Source organism: Homarus americanus, unplaced genomic scaffold, assembly GCF_018991925.1.
Source record: "Homarus americanus isolate GMGI-L3 unplaced genomic scaffold, GMGI_Hamer_2.0 scaffold15667, whole genome shotgun sequence".
Classification (NCBI taxonomy): Eukaryota; Metazoa; Arthropoda; class Malacostraca; order Decapoda; family Nephropidae; genus Homarus; species Homarus americanus.
In genome coordinates this window covers 478,329-499,549 of record NW_024726107.1, presented here as the reverse complement: position 1 = coordinate 499,549, position 21,221 = coordinate 478,329, and the positions used below count along the sequence as shown (strand labels likewise).

General features: G+C 43.9%; 1 protein-coding gene across 1 annotated transcript in view; it reads right to left on the bottom strand.

Moving 5' to 3' along the window:
- LOC121865347 overlaps positions 1-21,221 on the bottom strand; it is an 89,078-nt gene that overhangs the window by 2,192 nt on the left and 65,665 nt on the right. Inside the window, exons 4-6 of the mRNA XM_042364687.1 lie at positions 12,968-13,148; positions 7,076-7,205; positions 2,625-2,797 (exon numbers count right to left, since the gene is read on the bottom strand). Coding sequence (XP_042220621.1) covers positions 2,625-2,797; positions 7,076-7,205; positions 12,968-13,148 — 484 coding nt within the window. The remainder of the gene's footprint in view (positions 1-2,624; positions 2,798-7,075; positions 7,206-12,967; positions 13,149-21,221) is intronic.

The following is a 21,221-nucleotide window of genomic DNA, read 5'->3' as shown; positions in this document are numbered from 1 at the left end:
TGAACATCCCCATCGTTTTATCTTTGAGAACAGATTTCACCGCAAAAGAAAATTATATTGTTAAATTCTTATGAAAGAAATCCCTCTTTGCCTTGGAGTAATTCTTAATGTCATTGCTGCGTCTCTACAGCATTTTCACGCTACCCTGGCCCGTAAGCCACGCCCCTCTTCTATAAATATAGCTGATTGGTTCAAAGAAAATGTTCGTGTAGCTGTCCAATTATTCAAACTAAATGTGTTCACAGTTGATAAGCAGACCTGTTATTCTCTAAAATAATGTTAAATATCATGAATATCATAATGCAAATGATTTCAAAGCATTAGCACTTCAGAGAGGATGTTAGAAAATTCTAAATATTTACCGTACAAGGTCGAAGTCAAAGATGAAATTCGCTTTCGAATGAAACCATTTCATTATTTCTTTGTTTTGTGCCAAACATAAAGCAAACAGAAACAAATGATACCAAACATACTGCACAATAGGTAATGAACTACAATTTGTATGGCTGGATATATTCCAACTCATTTATATAACTGAATATAACTGATAAAAATCGATATAAATACGCGCATTCCGTGGGGAAGTAAAAACAAGTGAATAAAATGCCTCCAAACACAAAGGGCACTTAAAATCAATGGTGTGTACTGCATGACTCCCATACTCATAATCCGAAAGACTGCAAAGCCATACAACCACAACAAAAGGAGTACACAGAACGACGAGAGTTACGTCAACAATCTTCCGGGGAAGATGGGTGTGTCCAGCAACCAGATTTAGGATAGTGTCAAAGTGTTATGCTATTTCCAGTAGAATAATAGGGTTGGTATTAACAACGTATAAGGGTGGACTTAACTATTTAATAATTAAAACGCACAACACTGGTATGACACACGGCAACACTCCCACGACGCACGACAGTGCTCCCACAGCACTCGGAAGGACTCCCACAGCACACGGCTCACGGCAGTACTCCTACAGCACACGGCTCACAGCAGTACTCCTACAGCACCACACACACACGGCAGGACTCCCACAGCAGGACTCCTACAGCACACGGCTCATGGCAGTACTCCTACAGAATACGGCTCACGGCAGGACTCCCACAGCAGGACTCCTACAGCACACGGCTCATGGCAGTACTCCTACAGCATACGGTTCACGGCAGTACTCCTACATCACATGGCTCACGGCAGTACTCCTTCAGCACACGGCTCAAGGCAGTACTCCTACAGCACCACACACACTATAGGAGTAACACAGCACACGGTTCACGGCAGTACTACTACAGCACACGGCGCACGGCAGTAAGTGTTGACCGGGCCTGCCAGGAGTTCCATCTGTCACCGGGTGATGGTTCGGGCTATGATGCACTGTGGCGTTGATTGACTTCAGTAATTGCTGCTTGAACCAGCCAACGAGTCCTTAGCCAGCTGGTCCATAGTCATGGCATGACACAAAGGATCAAGAACACAACGCTTCCCTGACGGGTTCATTAATTTCCGCATTAAACAAGGTGGAGGAGTTGACTGTAACAGCAAGAATAGGTAACAGTTATCCCTAGACATTGATACGGGAGCCTGTGCAGATGTTATCTCACTGGCGTCGTTAAGCGAATTAAAGATGTGGTATCCTCCTAATAAGTGGCCAGTAAGACCTACAGACATTCCTCTGCCTGGTGTGTTAGGAATTTAATTAAAAGTAACGGGGGGGGGGGGGTGACAGCATTGCCAATCCGTTTTTCTAGGTCCAGTAATGCTTTTCTGGCGGATTTCTACACAATACAGGCATTATCCTTGCCAGCGGATGGATTACTTGGTCTTTCCACACTAAAGCAAAATAACTTATTGTGCAATGCGAACATTACATCCATTGCTTACCTTGCGTGTTCATGCAATAACTGCCTCTACAGGCGCGGGGAATCACATAGAAACAATTAGTTAAGGAGTCACGCCAGTAAGCCCCACCTAGTAACTCAAAATGACATTCGGGATGAAATCGGCAAGAACTGCATTTTATCATCTGCTGTGTTGACTGGTGTACAACATTTATATAGTCAGTAACTAAGTAGAATCACAGTACCTTTGCCAAATGTGAGTGAAGGAACTGGTGTATGTCTGAGTGCTACAAAATACACTCATAGAAATCTGTAACCACTCCTGTGAAGGCACTCAACCAGTAATGTGCGAGTTAAATATTCTATTCCAACAAGCCTGGGTCTTCAATAGAAGCTTTGGTTGCTACCCAGAGGATTATTTCATCCATATTTTTATTTTAATTAATTGTATTTTCAAAAAATTAACATTCAAGTCCCATGTCCCTACCTTTCTATCTCTCTATCTATCTCAATTCCTACCTTTCTCTGTCTATCTATTTAGAGCTCTATGAGGTTCAAACTTTTTGACGTATAAATCTTTATGAATCCAGTACATAAGCATATTACAAGAGGGTGGCCACTAGAATGGGTTAGGTAAGGTGAGGCTAAGGTGAGGTTCAGGTGACGATCAGGATGAATTAGTTCCAGAGAGACGAGGCGAAGATGACCATTAGAATAGATCAATCTACTGGCAGGTGATGACGAAGATGATCGCTGGAGTTAATCAGTGGGTTACTAATGTACGCTGACCTTCTATGTCTTTTGATCCTGACCCGTGGGTGTGCCCGGGGTGTGTGTGATGGCGTGATGTTGGGCGTGGTGGCCTCCGATGACGAGTAGCTGCAAGAGGCGTTGACGGGGTTGTCCAACAAGTAGGTCTCCTCTGCCTCGCACCACACCATGCCGTACTCCCCAAGGAATCTCTGCAACCAATAAAACCAATGATCCTCTGTGTCTGAAACAAACTCTGTTTACTCCTTCACTTCTCTATCACTCTCCCACACGCTCAGTCTCCCATTCACTCACTTGTTCCACATAATCGTACGCTCCCTCAGAATCTGTAGCCAACAAACCTCTCATATGCTGTACTGTGCTACTGCTAATACAAGAACAGACAATAAATATCAGGAGCTGAACGCAGTCCCCAGAGGAGTGAAGTCCTCCTATGATGAAAGAGGACCACGAAGAAGTACAATTTTCAAGGCATTATACAAGTATATAGAATTATATCTCTATATATAAAGCACGATGCCTCTTAGTTTCCTATATCACGACCACGCTTTTGAAGATAGAGATCTGAAATTTATCTTAGAGATACATCCTACAAGTGTCAGGAAGGTAGAATTTTTGGGGAGGGCCCCAGTGGGACCTCCAAAGATGAGAGCTCCTTCAATAAAAAAAACAGTGTACTTAATTTTGGCCAAGTACGGACATTGGCTATGAGCTACCCCTCTTAAATAGTGCGTTTGTGTGTCTCTATGAGGATTCTTTTTTTGCCTAATCCGCTTTTAAACATAAAAAGCTGACACTTGGGATGCTTATACTATTTTTACTTCGTCAGAAACAAACAAAGAAACTTCCGGACTTAAAATTTCTCTCGGGGTGAAAATAACATTTTCGGTGTTGTTTGAACAAAATACATATATAAACATTGTCTTATTGCGTTTGCTGTTCAATATGATTAATTTACCAGGTGAAGCGATGAGGATGTCTTTAAATACATGAGGTAATTCATTCGTTTGTAGGGCTGAGCGTTCATTAAACCAGCAGCTGCTCAAATTGTCAATGAGAATTGAGAAGTATTGAAGTTGCGTAGTCCACACTAGTTGTCCTTATTATAAGAAACGGATCATATTATCATACATAAACAAGGTGTCAATAACAAACTTTATTCAGGATGAACATTCCAGTAAGCTAAGGGTGTGATGCAGTGTGTGGTCCTCCATCACACACCTTGTTGAGTACAATCAAGAAAGTAAGTTAAATGAGGTGGTTATTTAAGCCATGACCTCAGCCACTGTAGCTGATAATAATTGCTCTGAGGCCAGATTTCACGTGGCTAGTTTGCTATGCTGATCAAATTTTAGTATTTGTGATTAAGCGTTAAAGTTCTCAGGAAGTTAAAATTGATCTTATAAATCTAAAGCTGCTTTGAAAATATAATATACAGTACAGTATATATAGACTTACTGTGCTATATTATTTGATTAGATTTTAATTTATAAAAAAATGGAATTAATCGTTCGATTCTTAGTATTGTCAATAATAATTATATTGACTGTGACCTCGGGCACCATTGATGTACTGGATATATGGGAAATTCTGTTCTGGTTTTATGACAATAAGGTTAAAAAGAGGACTTGTGCAGTGATTTGCATTTTGTTGCTTAACCAAGGATTTTTTCTATTTACAGCTAGTAGTCTATGTCTGTAGTTGCTAACAGTAAAAACCTGAATGAAGATGACGAAAAAGCAAGAGAAAGCTCAATGTGTTCTCTGGCTGGCAACAGTCAAGATCAGTGACAACTGTTCAGCAGAATTACAGCCGTCAATATGGAAAGGACCCTCCCTCCAAACCAAGCATTAGGAGGCAAAAAGGTTTCACAAGTTTCGGGAGACAGGAAGAGTTACAACCATTTCTTCTAGACCCAAGTTGCTGACATTGAATCACATTTTTTTTTTACGGGGATTAGCCCACCCCGGCATAGGTCACTGACCCACATCGGGGCCTGCGGGGCGAAAATGTAATAATAATAATTGTAATAATAAAAATAATGATAGTAATAATAATAATAATAATAATAATAATAATAATAATAATAATAATAATAATAATAATAATAATAATAATAATAACACTACAATAATAATAATAACAATAATAATAATAATAATAATAATAATAATAATAATGATAATAATAATAACAATAATAATAATAATAATAATAATAATAATAATGATAATAATAATAATAATAATAATAATAATAATAATAATAATAATAATAATAATAATAATAATAATAATAATAATAATAATAATAATAATAATAATAATAATAATAATAATAATAATTCAGATAAGTAATATTTATCATAAAAAATACAAAATAAAAATAATAAAATAACAATGATAATAATAATAATATAAACAACACTGCAATAATAATAATAATAATAATAATAATAATAATAATAATAATAATAATAATAATAATAAAATAATAATAATAATAATAATAATAATAATAATAATAATAATAATAATAATAATAATAATAATAATAATAATAATAATAATAATAATAAAGAACTATAAAGAAATACAAAAATTAAAAAAAAAAGATCAAGAGTGAGAAACAATATATGTATGTTGTGTTGTCAATGGTAAGAGAAACAATTGAGACGCTGCAATTGTGTGTAAATGAGGCAGAAAGTCAGTTCAGCAACCTGGGACTTGGTCACAATTTTCGTGATGCCATATGGCAGTAGGGTCTACCATTAGACAATACATTATGCTTCCAATATCTTCCCAGGCGGTAGTACCTCCCTGTTTGGTAGCTGCCTACTACAAAAATAACCGATGGCATCAGGAGAGTGACAAAAGCTATGTTGACCAATATGATTGAAGTGGAGTATCGGTTGGATATACTACGGTCCACTAATGGTGCACATGTTGGGGTGCACGGAACAACATATAAAACTCGATTTGTTATGCAATAATATGCAAAAATTTTCATTATTTTTTTTAAAGAACATTTTAAAACCGTAACAGGCTTTTGTGGACACCAAGGTGTTGTACTTTATTTATTTTTACTTATAGGTTACTTTTTTTATAATTAGGGTGCACCCACCGCATAGGGCTACAAATTAAAAATGAATTTGCATGATCACACACAGTACACCTTTATTGAATTTTCAAGATAAAGTTATATTTGCAAAATTTCGTCGACATTGGTTTATATTTACTGAATGCTCAATGCACTGTATGTCTGGCAAGAAGGCTTACGTGAAATTTATGCTCTGAAATGTGTGTGTTCAGCGACTTGTTCCAGCTCCAGTCAAGGGCATCACCTTCTCGATCAACAGGTGGAAGTTTCACTGTTATATGTCAGAATTTATTCAATTTCAACTTCATCATTGTTATGTGTACTGTACCTTAAATAATGCGAAAGCTGGTGCCCTCTTTACATTATTCAGCAGCCATCTATGGTACCTTCATGAGGTGAATGTTTCTTTGGCTATTTGACTCTGTGGCTCTCATAATATTAAATGGAGATAGTCAACAATTTAAAAAGAGATGCCTTGCTCTGAAGATATTCTGCGCAGAATTTAACACTTTAATTCAACAGGAAAAAAACACAAGCCGACTTTGCATTACCCGGAAGAAGAACTTTTTCACAATTCTCCAAATTCCAACTGACACGTTAGTCGAGGATCCTGAAAATTGCTTAGGCACAACAACCTACACTACTCCTCAGGGCATTGTTCTGAGCTTAAAGGTTGTTAAAGACCTTGCTGAACGTGGTGTAGCTCTCATTCAGAAATTCAATGGTGCACTGACAAAGGATGAGGAAAAGAACCAGCATCTAGGTAACTTCTAATCTATTGAGCATCCGTTTAAATGTCAATCAATTAAAAAAAGCTGGAAGTTAAACAAATTAAATTATTTGGCACCAACTGAAAATGTGTACATAGAATATTTATGATTTCTTATGCACACCCTACAGCATATGGTTATACAATGAATGTAATAAGCTTAGGAAACATTGTATAATTGACATGTGAACATGTCACAAATTCTATGTTATTTCCATAGGATTTTTTGAGTACAGTATACATATGCATAAGAGGCATCTTATACTACTACCTTCGTATGTTACAGTTGACTTAATTATATTAAGGTATACATCACTATGAATACCATGGTAGTACTGTACATCATGTTAATTAACTGATCCTTGTGTCTTTCGGGGCCTATGTCACTTTGGTCGCTTGTGGCCATGTTTATTGTTTACCATTTTCTACTGATATTCATTGACCATGCTGCCTCTAGTACTCAGTCACTGCCATATTTGATTAATTGATTCATATTTATAAGCCATCCCGAACTAAACCAGGAGGCTTTGTTATCAGTACACCCTGAGGTTAGTTATGTAGCACAAACACACACACACACACACACACACACACACCTCACCTCCATCTCCATGACCTGACGCTCCAGCTTGCGACACTTCTCCTCGACGGAGGACATTCTGGTGTCCTTCAGTGTTTCCAAGAAGCCCATCTTGCTCCCCACTGCGTCTTCTTCCGCCTTCATGTACAACCTGAGGGTCAGTATCTAATTAGGATCACCCTGATATACTTTCAGGCCACATCAAAGTTATAATGATGGTGTAAGTAGTGTTGGGAGTGGTGGTGTAGGTAGTGGTGGGGGGGCGTGGTGTTGGTAGTGGTGGTGGTGTAGGTAGTGTTGGTGGTGGTGTGTGTGAGTGGGGTAGTGTTAGTGTGGTGGTGTTGGATTGATTGGTGCGTGGTGATTAGTGGTGTTGGTTGGTGAATTGAGTGATTGAAATGGTGGTGTGCAGGTGGTGGTGGTGGTGGTTGTGGTGGTGGTGGAGTGGTGGTGTGGGTGGTGTTGGAGTGGTGTGGGTGGTGGGGTGGTGTGGTTGGTGTTGGTGGTGGTTGGGTTGGTTGGTAGTGGTGGTGGTTGGTTGGTGGGGTGGTTGGAGTTGGTGTAGATTGGTGTTGGAGTTGATTGGTTGTGGGTTATTGGTGGTGGTGTGGTGGTGGTTGGGTTGGTGGTTGGTGTGCAGTGCATAACATGGAGAACAACATAAGAACATAAGAGAAGTGGGATACTGCAGGAGGCCGACTGGCCCATACAGGGCAGATCCCTTTCACACCCATCCCAGCACTTCCATGTGCCTATCCAACTTCGTCTTGAAGCTCCCTAGCGTCCCCGATCCTACTATAGCACTCGTAGCCTATTCCACATATCCACAACTCTATTACCAAACCAGTGCTTGCCTATATCCTTTCTGAATCGGAATTTATCTAATTTAAAGCCATTTGTTCTAGTTATTTCGTTATTACTGAGCTTCAGAACATCTTCCATTTTACCCTTGTTAATCCCACTTACCCACTTGTACACCTCTATCATATCTCCCCTAACTCTACGCCTCTCTAATGAATGTAAGCCTAAGCTTTTCAGTCTTTCTTCATATGGAAGGTTTCTAATATTATGGATCATTTTTGTCATTCTTCTTTGTACTCTCTCCAAAGAATCTATGTCCATTCTATAATAAGGACACCAGAACTGAACCGCATAATCCATGTGTGGCCTCACTAATGCTAGGTAAAGTTTCAAGATAACGTCAGCAGTTCTGTTACTCACAGACCTAGATATGAACCCAAGAATCCTGTTTGCCTTGTTGCGAACGCTAATACATTGTTTCTAGGTTTCAAGTCGTTTGCTAACAAATACACCTAGATCTTTTTCACAAACTGAGTTTTCTATTTCCGTGTTACCTAGTTTATACTTAACGTTTGTATTCGTCTTCCCTATCTGTAGTACCTTGCATTTATCAGTATTAAAATTCATTTGCCAGTCTACTGACCACTCATGTAAGGTATCTAGATCTCTTTGAAGGTGTTCAAAGTCACTGTCTGAATTATCACTCTCCCCATTTTGGTATCATCTGCAAATTTACTAATCCTACTAGTTATGCCTAAATCAAGATCATTAATGATATAACAAACAGCAGAGGGCCTAATACAGATCCTGGGGAACTCCGCTTTTGACCGCACCCCAGTCTGACTTTAATCCATTTATGCTGACTCTTTGTTTCCTACCAGTTAACCATGACCTAATCCATTTTAATACTGATCCACCTATTCCATGTGCTTCTACCTTCATATCAATCTCTCATGAGGGACTCTATCGATGCTTTACTGAAATCTAAATAAATTATATCATATGACTTATCATTATCTACCGCTTCATATACTTCTGAGAAAAAGCTAAGCAAATTTGTGAGACAAGAACGTCCCTGGGTGAACCCGTGCTGAGAAGAATAAATTAAGTTGAATGTTTCAAGGTGGCTTCTGATTTTTGTAGCAATAATTGACTCTAGCAACTTGCCTATGATTGACGTGACGTGGTGATGGAGGTGGTGGTGTAGGTAGTGTTGGAAGTGGTTGTGTAGGTAGTGGTGGTGGGTGGTGTGGTGGGTGGTGGTGTGGAGTGGTGGTGGGGGTGTTGGTGTTGGGGGTGGTGTGGTTGTGGTGGTGGTGTGGGTGGTGGTGGGTGGTGGGTGGGGTGGTGGTGGTGGTGTGGGTGGTGGTGGGTGGTGGTGTGTAGGTAGTGGTGGTGGGTGTGGTGGGTGGTGTGGTTGGTGGTGGTGGGTTGGTGGTGTGGGTTGTGTGTGTGGGTGGTGGTGGTGGTGGTGGTGTGGTGGTGGTGGTGGTTGTGGTGTGGTGGTGGTGGTGGTGTGGGTGGTGTGGTGAGTGTTGGTGGTGGTGGTGGTGGTGGTGGTGTGGTGGTGGTGGTAGATGGTGTTGGGGTGGTGGTGGTGGTGTTGGTGGTGTGATTGGGGGTGGTGGTTGTGGTATGGTGTGGGTGGTGTTGCGGGTGGTGTGGTAGTGGGGTGGATTGGTGGTGTGGTGGTGTTGGAGTGGTGGTGTGGGTTGCGGTGGGGTGGTGGTGTGGTGTGGTGGTGGTGGTGTGTGGGTTGTGGTGGTGGTGTGGGTGTTGGTGGTGTGGGGTGTGGGTTGTGGTGGGGGTGGTGTGGGTGGTGGTGGTGGTGGTGTGTGGGTGGTGGTGGTTGGTGGGTGGTGGTGGTGGTGGGTGGTGGTGGTGGTGTGGGTGGTGGTTGGTGTGGTGGTGTTGATGGTGGTGGTGGTGGTTGCGGGTGGCGGTGGTGGTGTGGGTGGTGTTGGGGTTGGTGGTGTGGGTGGTGGTGGTGGTGGTGTGGGTGGTGTTGGGGTGGTGGTGTGGGTTGTGGTGTTGGTGGTGTGGTGGTGGTGGTGGTGGTGTGGTGGTGGTGGGGTGGTTGGTGTGGGTTAGGTTGGTTGGGTGGTTGTGGTGGTGTTGGGTGGTGTGGGTGGTGGTGGGTGTGGTGGTGGTGGAGGTGGTGGTGGTGTTGGTTGGTGGTGGTTGTGGGTGGGTGTTGGGTGGTGGTTGTGCGTGGTGGTGGGGTGGTGGTGGATTGGTTGGTGTGGTGGTGGTGGGGGTGGGTGGTGTTGGGGTGGTGTGGTTGGTGTTGGTTGGTGTTGTGGGTGGTGTGGTGGTTGTGGGTGGTGTGGAATTGGGATTGGGGGTTGTGAGGTTGTGGTGATGGGTGGTGGGTGGTGGTGGTTGGTGGTTGGTGGTTGGGGTGGTGGGTGGTGGTGGTGGTTGGGTGGTGTGGTGTTGGGTGGTGTGGTGGTGTGGTGGTGGTTGGTGTGGGTGGTGGTTGGTTGGTGGTTGGTGGTGGTGGTGGTGTGTGGTGTGGTGGTGTGGGTGGTGGGTTGTATTTGTGGTGGTGGTGGGTGGTTGTGGGTGGGTGGTGGTGGAGAAGTGGTTGGTGGTGGTGTGGGGTGCTTGGTGGTGTGGGTGGTGTTGGGTTGGTGGTGTGTGGGTGGTGGTGGGGTTGGTGGTGTGTGGGTTGTGGTGGGGTGGTGGGTTGTGGGTGGTGGTGGGGTGGGTGGGTGGGTAGGTGGTGGTGGTGGTTGGGTGGTATTGGGTGGTGGTGGGTGTGGGTGGTGTGTGGTTGGTGGTGTGGGTGGTGGGGTGGGTGGGTGGTGGTTGTGGTGGTGGGACGGTGGTGGTGGTGGGTGGTGTTGGGGTTGGTTGGTGGTTGGTGATTGGTGATTGGTGGTGTGGATTAGTTGGAGTGGTTGGTGGGTGGTGTTGGGTGGTTATTGGTGGTTGGGTAGTAGTTGGTGGTGGGGTTGTGGTGGTGGTAGTGGTGGTGGTGTGTTGGTGGTGGTGGTGGTGGGTTGGTGGTGTGGAGGTGGTGTGGGTGGTGGTTGGGTGGTGGTTAATGGTGGTTGGGTGGTGGTGGTGGTGGTTGGGTGGTGTGGTGGTTGGGTGGTGTGGGTTGGTGTGGTGGAGTGGTGGTGGTGTGGGTGGTGGTGGTGGTGTGGGTGGCGGTGTGGTTGTGGGTGGTGTTGGGTGGGGTGGTGATGGGTGGTGGTGGTTGGTGGTGGTTGGTGTGGTGGGTTGTGGTGTGTGGTGAGTTGGTGGTGGTGTATGGTGGTGTGGTGGTGGTGGTGGTGAGGTGGTGGGTGGTGATTGGTGTGGTGGTTGGGTGTGGTAGGTTGTGGTGGTGGTGGTGGTATGGTGGTGTTGTGGTGGGTGTGGGTGTGGTGGGTTGGTGGTGTGGTGTGGTGGTGGTGGTGGTGTGGGTGGTGGTGGATTGGTGGTGGGTGGTGATGGTGGATTGGTGGTGGTGGTGGTGGTGGATTGGTGGTGTGGTGTGGGTGGCAGGTGTTGGTGGTGTGGTGGTGTTGGAATGGTGGTGTGGGTGGTGGTGGGTGGTGGTGTGGTGGTGGTGGTGTGGTGGTGGTGGTGGGGTGGTGGTTGGTGGGGTGGTGGTGGGGTGGTGGGTGGTGGGTGGTGGTGGTGGTGTGGGTTGGTGTGGTGGTGTGGTGGTTGGTGGTGGTGTTGGTGGAATGGTGGTGTGGTGGTGGTGGTGGTGGTGGTGGTGGTGGGTGGTGGTGTGGTGGTGGTTGTGGATGGTGGTGGTGTGGGTGGGTGGTGGTGTAGGTAGTGGTGGTGGTGGTGTAGGTAGTGGTGGTGGTGGTGGTGGTGTAGGTAGTGGTGGGGTGGTTGTGTAGGTAGTAGTGGTGGTGGTGTATTTCAAGAAAAGCTTCCACTATAGTGTGGATATATGTGAACAGTCTATGGCTTTATACTGGTTTATGTCTTATATCAATCACACATTCTCTTCTCTATGGGTAATCGGTCCCGGGAAAAAAGAACTGCCAGCCAGGATGACAACCATTTCACCATCATTTCTCAATAGAAACATGTTGAATTAGCTCATTGCTTTATGGTTGTGAAGTAAGCTGGAAAACTGCTGGTTCAGTTTTCTTTAGTTTTAGAAATTTACCTGATCTATATTGCCTTTACTCATACATCACGTAACTCAAAATAGAGTTCGCATGAACCAACGTGAATTATCAGTTTATACAAAATTTGTATCACACCAATGAGCATATAAAGACACCACCGATCTTCTCCAAATAACTCCTTGATAATTACGAAACTCTTCCTGGCTCGTGATATCTTGAAGAGTCGCCCATTTAATCATATTCACATCTGACTTGAATTAACGTAAACACCACAGTTTGGGAGTCTAAATATTCTTGTATTTTTTTCCAGATTCTAAATCAAATTTTATGGTAAAACGGTAAACGAAGCTCTCACTGTCAGCTTATGTAGCTTTATGTTAGCAGGTAAATACGAAGATGATCTGCTCACAGTATACTACAGCTCACCCTAAATGAATTTCAATAAAGGAGATTAATACAGTTAAGAGAAGGTAAAGTTGATGAATGACGGGGAGTGTGTAGTAACTAATTTGACACACACATGAACTACTAACGCTATCTACTGGACAAGATCACAACAACAAGCCCATATATGGTATCAGTACAGGTGTAACGCAATTACAGGTGATACTAGTATAGGTGTATCATCCACTAGTGTCGTCTTCGTACAGATGTAACGATGTAGCAATCTTAAGTATGGCTAGCAGGGCAGGTGAATCACTAGTGCAGTTGAAACACTAGCACAGGTGAATGACCAGCACAGTTTAAGCACTATCACAGGTGAATCACTAGCACAGTTGACGCACTAGCACACGTGAATCGCTAGCACAGGTGAGGCACTAGCACAGGTGAATGACCAGCACAGTTTAAGCACTAGCACAGGTGAAGCGCTAGCACATGTGAATCACTAGCACACTTGAAGCACTAGCACAGATGAATCACTAGCACAGTTGAAGCAATAGCATAGGTGAAAAACCACCACAGGTGAAACACCATAACAGGTGAAGCATTAGCGCAGGTGTGGCACCATAAACCCGTCATCATGACTCACCTTACTTTCTCCTCTAACACGGCGATGTGGAAATCTCTCTGCTTAAGAGACTGGCGGGCGTGGGAGAGCTGGGTTTCCATGGCCACCAGGCGGTTCATCAAAATCGCCAGCAACTCCCTATCGCTCGCTCGGCTGCCCCCACTGCTTACCTCAGACCCCGCGCCACCGCCACCACCAGGGTCTGTTAAAAAATTTGTGTTATATGATAACCAGGGTTATAATAACTACCATGGCCACCAGGGTTATAGTAACTTCTACCATGACCACGAGGGTTATAATAACTACTACCATGGTCACCAGGGTTATAATAACAACTACCATGACCACCAGGGTTATATTATATATTGTAATGGCCACCAGGGTTATAATAACTACCATGGCCACCAGAGTTATAATAACTACTACCTTGACCACCAGGGTTATAATATATATTGTAATGGCCATCAGGGTTACAATAACTACTACCAAGGCCACCAGGGTTATAATAACCACGACCATGGCCACCAGGGTTATAATATATATTGTAATGGCCTCCAGGGTTATAATAACTACTATCATGGTCACCAGGGTTATAATATATATCCTAATGGCCACGAGGGTCATAATAACTACTACCATGGCCACCAGGGTTATAATATATATTGTGATGGCCACCAGGGTCATAATAACTAATATAATGGCCACCAGGGTCATAATAACTACTACCATGGCCACCAGGGCTATAATTTATATTGCAATGACCACCAGGGTTATGATATATATTGTAATGGCCACCAGGGTTATAATAATTACTACCATGGCCACCATGGTCATAATATAAATTGTAATGGCCACTGTTATCGCAGCTGGGTTTTATCATTGGTGTCAGAGCTGACGTTTGCTTAACAAAACATTAGATCTCAGCCTGCGACCACGTGCCTCAACCTCCCTCCCACCCATGCGGCCTATTACCACACCAGGTGTGGCAACTGGGGGGGGGGGAGGGGGCGGTATTTACCACTGGGAGTGTCATCATCACTGGCGTGAGCGCTGAGAGGGTGGCATGGCTCTCATGACACAGATAGCCCTCTCGAGTGATGTCCCCCCCCCACCATGCAACCTGTTACCTCGACAGATGTGGCAGCTGGGGGCGTTGTTTACCACCGGGAGTGTCATCGCCACTGGCATAAATGCTGGCATCGCTGGGAGTGTTATCACCGCTGGCGTCAGCACTGGTGTCAGTGCTGACGTTTTTGCTGCCTTACCGGAACAAAGATAGGGGGTGGACGGTGTTTATGGAGAAGAGGTCCTGACTCTGCTAAATGTATGGTTTAAAAGGCGGCGTGGCCACCTGGACTCTAGGAGACTGCCCCCTCAAGTGATGCTGTGACGCCCAGCCCTCTGCTAGCAGTGGTGAACAACAATTCCCAATCCTGGCCAAATTTTTGAATTGGAACAATTTACACAGTACTATCTTCCCTTGGAACACCATACTGGTTCGCATTGACCCGGCACTTGTAAGTACAGCCAAGTGATGACATACCCCTCAGTACTGAAATATTGTGGACTAATTATTCCCACTCATTCCTGCCTTATCTGGCGCAATAAGACAACGCTGAATGAAGTGTAGCTAAGATTAATAGAGTTATGAACTTTGTATGATGTCATTATGATCAATAATCAATTATAATTAAGATAAATTGTGTGAGACTAACTAATTAAGTATCAGATAGATCACCATGTAATACTAATGAACGCCTTGTTGTCTGCAGGTTTTGACCACATCAATAAATATTGAATGCGTCAAAAGACGGGTTTCAATCATTCCCTTCGACTTGCCCGTCACCTGAACGTCCTTAACTAAGGCGTTTACAGCCACCAAGGTTATAATAACTACTACCATGGATACCATGGCCACCATGGTCATAATATAAATAGTAATGGCCACCAAGGTTATATTACTACTACCGTGGCCACCAGGGTTATAAAATATATTGTATTGGTCACAAGGGTTATAATAACTGCTACCATGGCAAACAGGGTTATAATTAATATTGAAATGACCACCAGGGTTATAATTTATATTGCAATGGCCACCAGGGTTATAATAACTACTGCTATGGCGACCAAGGTTACACTAACTACTACCTTGACCACCAGGGTTATAATAACTACTACCATGGCCACAAGGGTTATATTGACTACTGCCATGGCCACCAGGGTTATAATAACAACTGCCATGGTCACCAGGGTTATAATAACTACTGCTACGGCCACCAAGGTTATAATAACTACTGCCATGACCACCAGGGTTATAATAACTATTGCCATGGCCATCAGGGTTATAATAACTACTACCATGGCCACCAGGGATATAATAACAACTATCATGGCCACCTGGGTTATAATAACTGTTACCATGCAACCAAGATTATAATAACTTGCCATGGCCATCAGAGTATAGAAACTACAGCCATTATCTCCAGGGTTATAATAACTACTACCATGACCACTAGGGTTATAATAACTACTGCTACGGCCACCAGTGTCATAATAACTACTGCCATGGTCACCAGGGTTATAATAACTACTACCTTGGCCACCAAGGTTATAATAACTATTATAATGGCCACCAGGGTTATAATAACTACTACCATGGCCACCAGAGTATAATAACAACTGCAATGACCATCAGGATTATAATAACTACTACCATGCCCACCAGGAATATAATAAATTTTGCCATGGCCACCAGGGTTATAATAACGACTGACATGGCCACCAAGGTCATAATAACACTACTGTGGACACCAGGATTATAATAAAAACTGCCATTGCCATCAGGGTTATACTAACCACTGATATGACCACCAGGATTATAATAATAACTGCCATGGCCAACAGGGTTAAAATAAATTCTGCCATGACCACCAGGGTTATAATAAATAATGCCATGGCCACCAGGGTTATAATAACTCCTGCTATGACCACCAGGGTTATAATAATTACTGCCATGGCCATCAGAGTTTAAAAACTACTGTGATGGCCATCAGGGTTATAAAAACTATTGCCACAGCCACCAGGGTTATATCAACTATTACCATGGCCAACTGAATATAATAACTATTGCCATGGCCACCAGGGTTATAATAACTCCTGCCATGGCCATCAAGGCATAATAACCACTATCATGACCACCAGGGTAATAGTAACAACTGGTATGGCCACCAGGGTTATAATAAATACTGCCATGACCACCAGGGCTATACTAACTGCTGCCATGGCCACCATAGTTATAATAATTACTTCTACGGCCACCAGGGTTATACTAACTACTGCCATTGCTATCAGAGTATAATAACAACTGCCATGGTCATCAGGGTTATAATAACTACTGCAATGGACACCAGAGTATAATAACTACCACCATGGCCACGAGGGTTACAATAGCTACTGTCATGGCTGTCAGAGTATAATAACTACTGCCGTGGTCATCAGGGTTATAATAACTACTGCCATGGACACCAGTGTATAATAACTACCACCATGGCCACGAGGGTTACAATAACTACTGTCATGGCTGTCAGAGTATAATAATTACTGCCGTGGTCACCAGGGTTATAAAATCAATTGCCAAGGCCACAAGGGTTATAAAAACTACTGCCATAGCCCCCAGGGTAATAATAACTACTGCCACGGCAATCAAAGAATAATAACTATTGCCTTGGCCATCAGGGTTATAATAACTACTGCCATGGCCACCAGGGTTAAAGAAATGCTACCATTGCTACCAGGGTTATAAACATTCCTGCCATTGTAATCAGAGCATTATAAACACCACCATGGCTACCAGGGATATAATAACTACTGCCAAGGTCATTAGAGTATAATAACTACTGCCATGGCCACCAGGGTCATAATAACTACTGTTATGGCCATCAGGGGTATAATAAAAACTACCATGGCCACCAGGGTTACAATACAACTGCTATGGCCACCAGGGTTATAATAAGTACTACCACGGCTACCAGGGTTATAATAACTACAGCCATGGCCATCAGTGTAAAATTACTGTATCCATGGCCATCAGGGTTACAGTAACTACTGCCATTGCCACAAGGGTTTTAATAACTACTGCACTGGCCCTCAGAGTATAAGAACTACTGTCATGGCCACCAGGCTTATGATAACGCTGTAAAGTTTTAAAAGGAGGCTAGATAGCTTAATGGGAGATAGAGAGTGGAAGCAACTCTCGACAGGAGCTGCCATGCACAGGCCAACCGGCCTAATGCAGACTCCTTATTTTCTGATGTTTCTTATGTTCTTGTGGACACAAGGGTTTATAATAACTACTGTCATGGCCACCAGGGATAAAATAACTACTGCCATGGCCGTCAGTGTTATAATAAATAGTGTCATGAACACCAAGGTTATGATAACTACAGCCCTGGCCACAAGGGTTATAATAACTAGTGCTATGGCCACCAAGGTTATGATAACTACTACCCTGTTTACCAGGGTTATAATAACTACTGCCATGGCAATCAGGGTTATAATAACTACTACAATGGCCACCAGGGTTATAATAACTATTGCCATTGCCACCAGGGATTTAATAAATAATGCCATGGCCGTCAGTGTTATAATAAATAGTGCCATGAACACCAAGGTTATAATAACTACAGCCCTGGCTACCAGGTTTATAATAACTATTGCCATGGCCACCAGGGTTATAAACATTTCTGTCAAGGCCATCAAGGCATTATAACCACCACAATGGCCACCAGGATTATAATAACAAATTCCATGGCCACCAAGGTTATAATAACTTCTGCTATTGCCACCAGTGATATAATAACTACTGCTATGGCCATCAGAGTATAATAACTACTGCCATGGCCATCAAGGTTATATTAACTACTACAATGGCCACCATGCTTATATTAATTATTGCCATAGCCACCAGGGTTATAATATCTACTGCCATGGCCACTAGGGTCATAATAATTATTGCTATGGCCACCAGGGTTATATTTCTCCTGCCATGGCCATCAGAGTAAAATAACTCCATCCATGGCCATCAGGGTTAAAATAACTGCTGCTATGGCCACAAGGGTTATCATAATAATTGCCATGGCATCCAGGGTTATAAAAACTCCTGCCATGGCGATCAGTGCAAAATAGATACTGCCATGGCCATCAGGGTTATAATAACCACTACCATGGTAACCAGAGTTATACTAACTACTGCCATGCCCACAAGGGTTTATAATAACAAATGCAATGGCCAACAGGGCTATAATAATTAATGCCATGGCCATCAGGGTTATAATAACTAATGCCATCATCACCAAGGTTATTATCACTGCCACCATTGCCTCCAGGGTTATAATAACTACTGCCATGGCCATCACAGTATAATAACTACTGCCATGGCCACCAGGGTTATAATAACTAATGCCACGGCCACTAGGGCTATAATAAGTACTGCCATGGCCGTCAGTGTTATAATAAATAGTGCCATGAACACCAGGGTTATAATAACTATTACCAAGGCCACCAGGGTTATAATAACAATTGCCATGGCCACCAGAGCTATAATAACTACTACCATGGCCACCAGGGTTATACTAACACCTGCCATGGCAACCAGGTTTATAAAAACTCCTGCCATGGCAATCAGTGAAAATAGATACTGCCATGGATATCTACTGCCATTGGCAACAGGGATATATTCACTGTTGCTATGGCCTCCAGGGTCATAATAACTACTGCCATGGCCACCACGATTATATTAAGTACTGGTATTGCCACCAGGGATATAATAAATACTGTTCTGGCCACCAGGGTAATAATAACTACTGCCATGGCCACCACGGTTATAATTACTGATGCCATGGCCACCAGAGTATAATAACGACCACCATGGACTTCAGGATTATAATATATTCTGCCATGGCCACCAGGGTAATAATAACTACCGCCCTGGCCACCAGGGTTATATTAACTAATGCTGTGGCTGTATGTATATTATGTATTATGTATGTATATTATGTATGCTGTATGTATATTATGTATGTGCTCCATTTGTATACACTATTTATTCAGCCTAGCTAGCAGCGTGTGGCAATGTAGTTACCATGTTTCACATGCTTAATTAATGTGCCTGGCGACATATGGAAGCTGCTAATGTATCACTCACCACATGTCGCCTAGAGACTAGTTGACCCCCATACAGAGTAAGGAGCGCTACCTCCCTTGTGTACATATCTGTTTATCCAGTAAATAGAACCTACGAAACTCTACAGGTGTTTGTGTTCGCTCCTGTAGATAGAACTTGATACCCAGAACACGTACATGGCGCAGTGTTTAATTTTACTGGATAATTATACAAGTAACAGTGTAAAGTTTGTGGGAAGACAGGGCTTATGGACTCCTGCTCTGCGTCAACCGCCGCTAGTGGCCGTCTCCTCCAAGAATTTATAGCAACTTTGAGCAGTGTCAGTGACAGTGATTTTCTGTGAAGTGTTTAGTGCATTGTGTGTTTAGTGTCATAACTGTGTGACCTTGTTCTAAAGGATTCCCAAGGTAAAAGGCATGTTCTGGGCATTTGCAAGGAGTACTTGAGTACACCTCCCCTCCCGAAGCCTGGAGGGTAACTGACGCCAGTCGTCGCCTCCACCCCCTCACAGCGAGACACTGCCCGCCCGAGACGCGCGCACACACACGCACACACACACACGTAAGAACACAATGACTGCGGCCATTCCTTTATATATATTTTATATATATAATCTACTTATCTGTTCATTTAATTAATTTTTTGTCTCAGATCTTGTTGATACGACGGGCTGACCGGTCAACACTGATTTAAGACACAGTACACAGATGAAGTAATTATGTCTCGTGCCTTACGCAGTCGTGGAGCCAACGCCCGGATGAGTCAGTCGGATGACAGCTCGGCAGAGATGGATGACCAGGCGGGACAGGGTGCTCCAGCTCCCACCACATCGCGCAGCCCTTCACCTCGATATTCAGCGTTGTCTCCAGAGATAATTGCTTTAATGAAGTTTATGAGAGATGAACGGCGTCACGACTTTGCTAAAAGACGTGTGGAGGACGAAGAAAGAAGGCAAGCAGAGGCAGAGAGAGACCACCAACGGAGATTGGAAGACAGTGCACGGTTTGAAGCTTTGATATCTCGCCTCACTGTTAACCAAGCCCCTGGCTCTAACACTGCCTCGGTATCAACTGGTTCAGATACCTCATCAACGCTTTCTTCACCCTCCCAAGCCCCACCCAAAGCGGCTGCTCAAACACAGTCCATCTTGAAGCCTGATGTGAATTTCCAGACTTTACGTGAATGGCGGCGACGGTGGACTGATTATGCTACAATGGTGGATCTCCAGAGTTTGTCACAGCCTAAACAACTTATTCAGCTGCGTATGTGCCTGTCCTTGGAAACTCAGCGTGTCTTGGAACATACGTTGCAGGTACCTCCGACCTCTTCGTTTTCTGTAGAGGAGGTACTGGACATTCTACAGCAGCACATCAAAGGGCAGCGGAATGAAGCTCTACGCAGGAGGGAATTGTTTAGCTGCAGACAGATGGAGGGCGAGACTTTTGATGCCTCGGAAGAGGTAGATATATGCCCAGGTAATCACCAGCAGTGCAAGGAGACCCAGTTGAAGCAGGTGATCCTGATGGGTGTTAAGGACGAGGAGCTTGTCCAACGCCTCACCTCCCTCGACTCTTCCTCTTCTCTTAAGGATGTGTTGACGATATGTCGCTCCTATGAGGCTGCCAGGTGTGCCACCTCTGCCATCCGAGCTCCCACTACAGCTGTACGCGCTGTGTCCCGGTACAAGAAGGACAAGAAGTCTACTCCAACGCCTTCGCCCACCACGCCCACACCGGGCTCCTTTTGTAACAACTGTGGTAAGCAGCACGGAACACAGGTGTGTCCAGCTGCTGAGTCTACCTGCAACAGTTGTGACCGTAAGGGCCACTGGTCACTCACAGTACGGTGCCCAGCTAAACGCGTCCAGTGCAATGTGTGCGGTCGTCTGGGCCACTACGACAAGTGTTGCCCTTCCAACAAACCCAAGGGACAGCGTCGGCGGAAGCTTTAGCGCCCTTCCACCAGTGAGGGCTGCCCCACAGTCTTCCAATCAGAAGCATGACGACCCTGGACAACGCTCGAGCCATATTAAGAATGTGTGTTCCCCCTCGCGTCCCAGGATCAAAGTCCCCCAGTACATCAGTGTCATCGTGA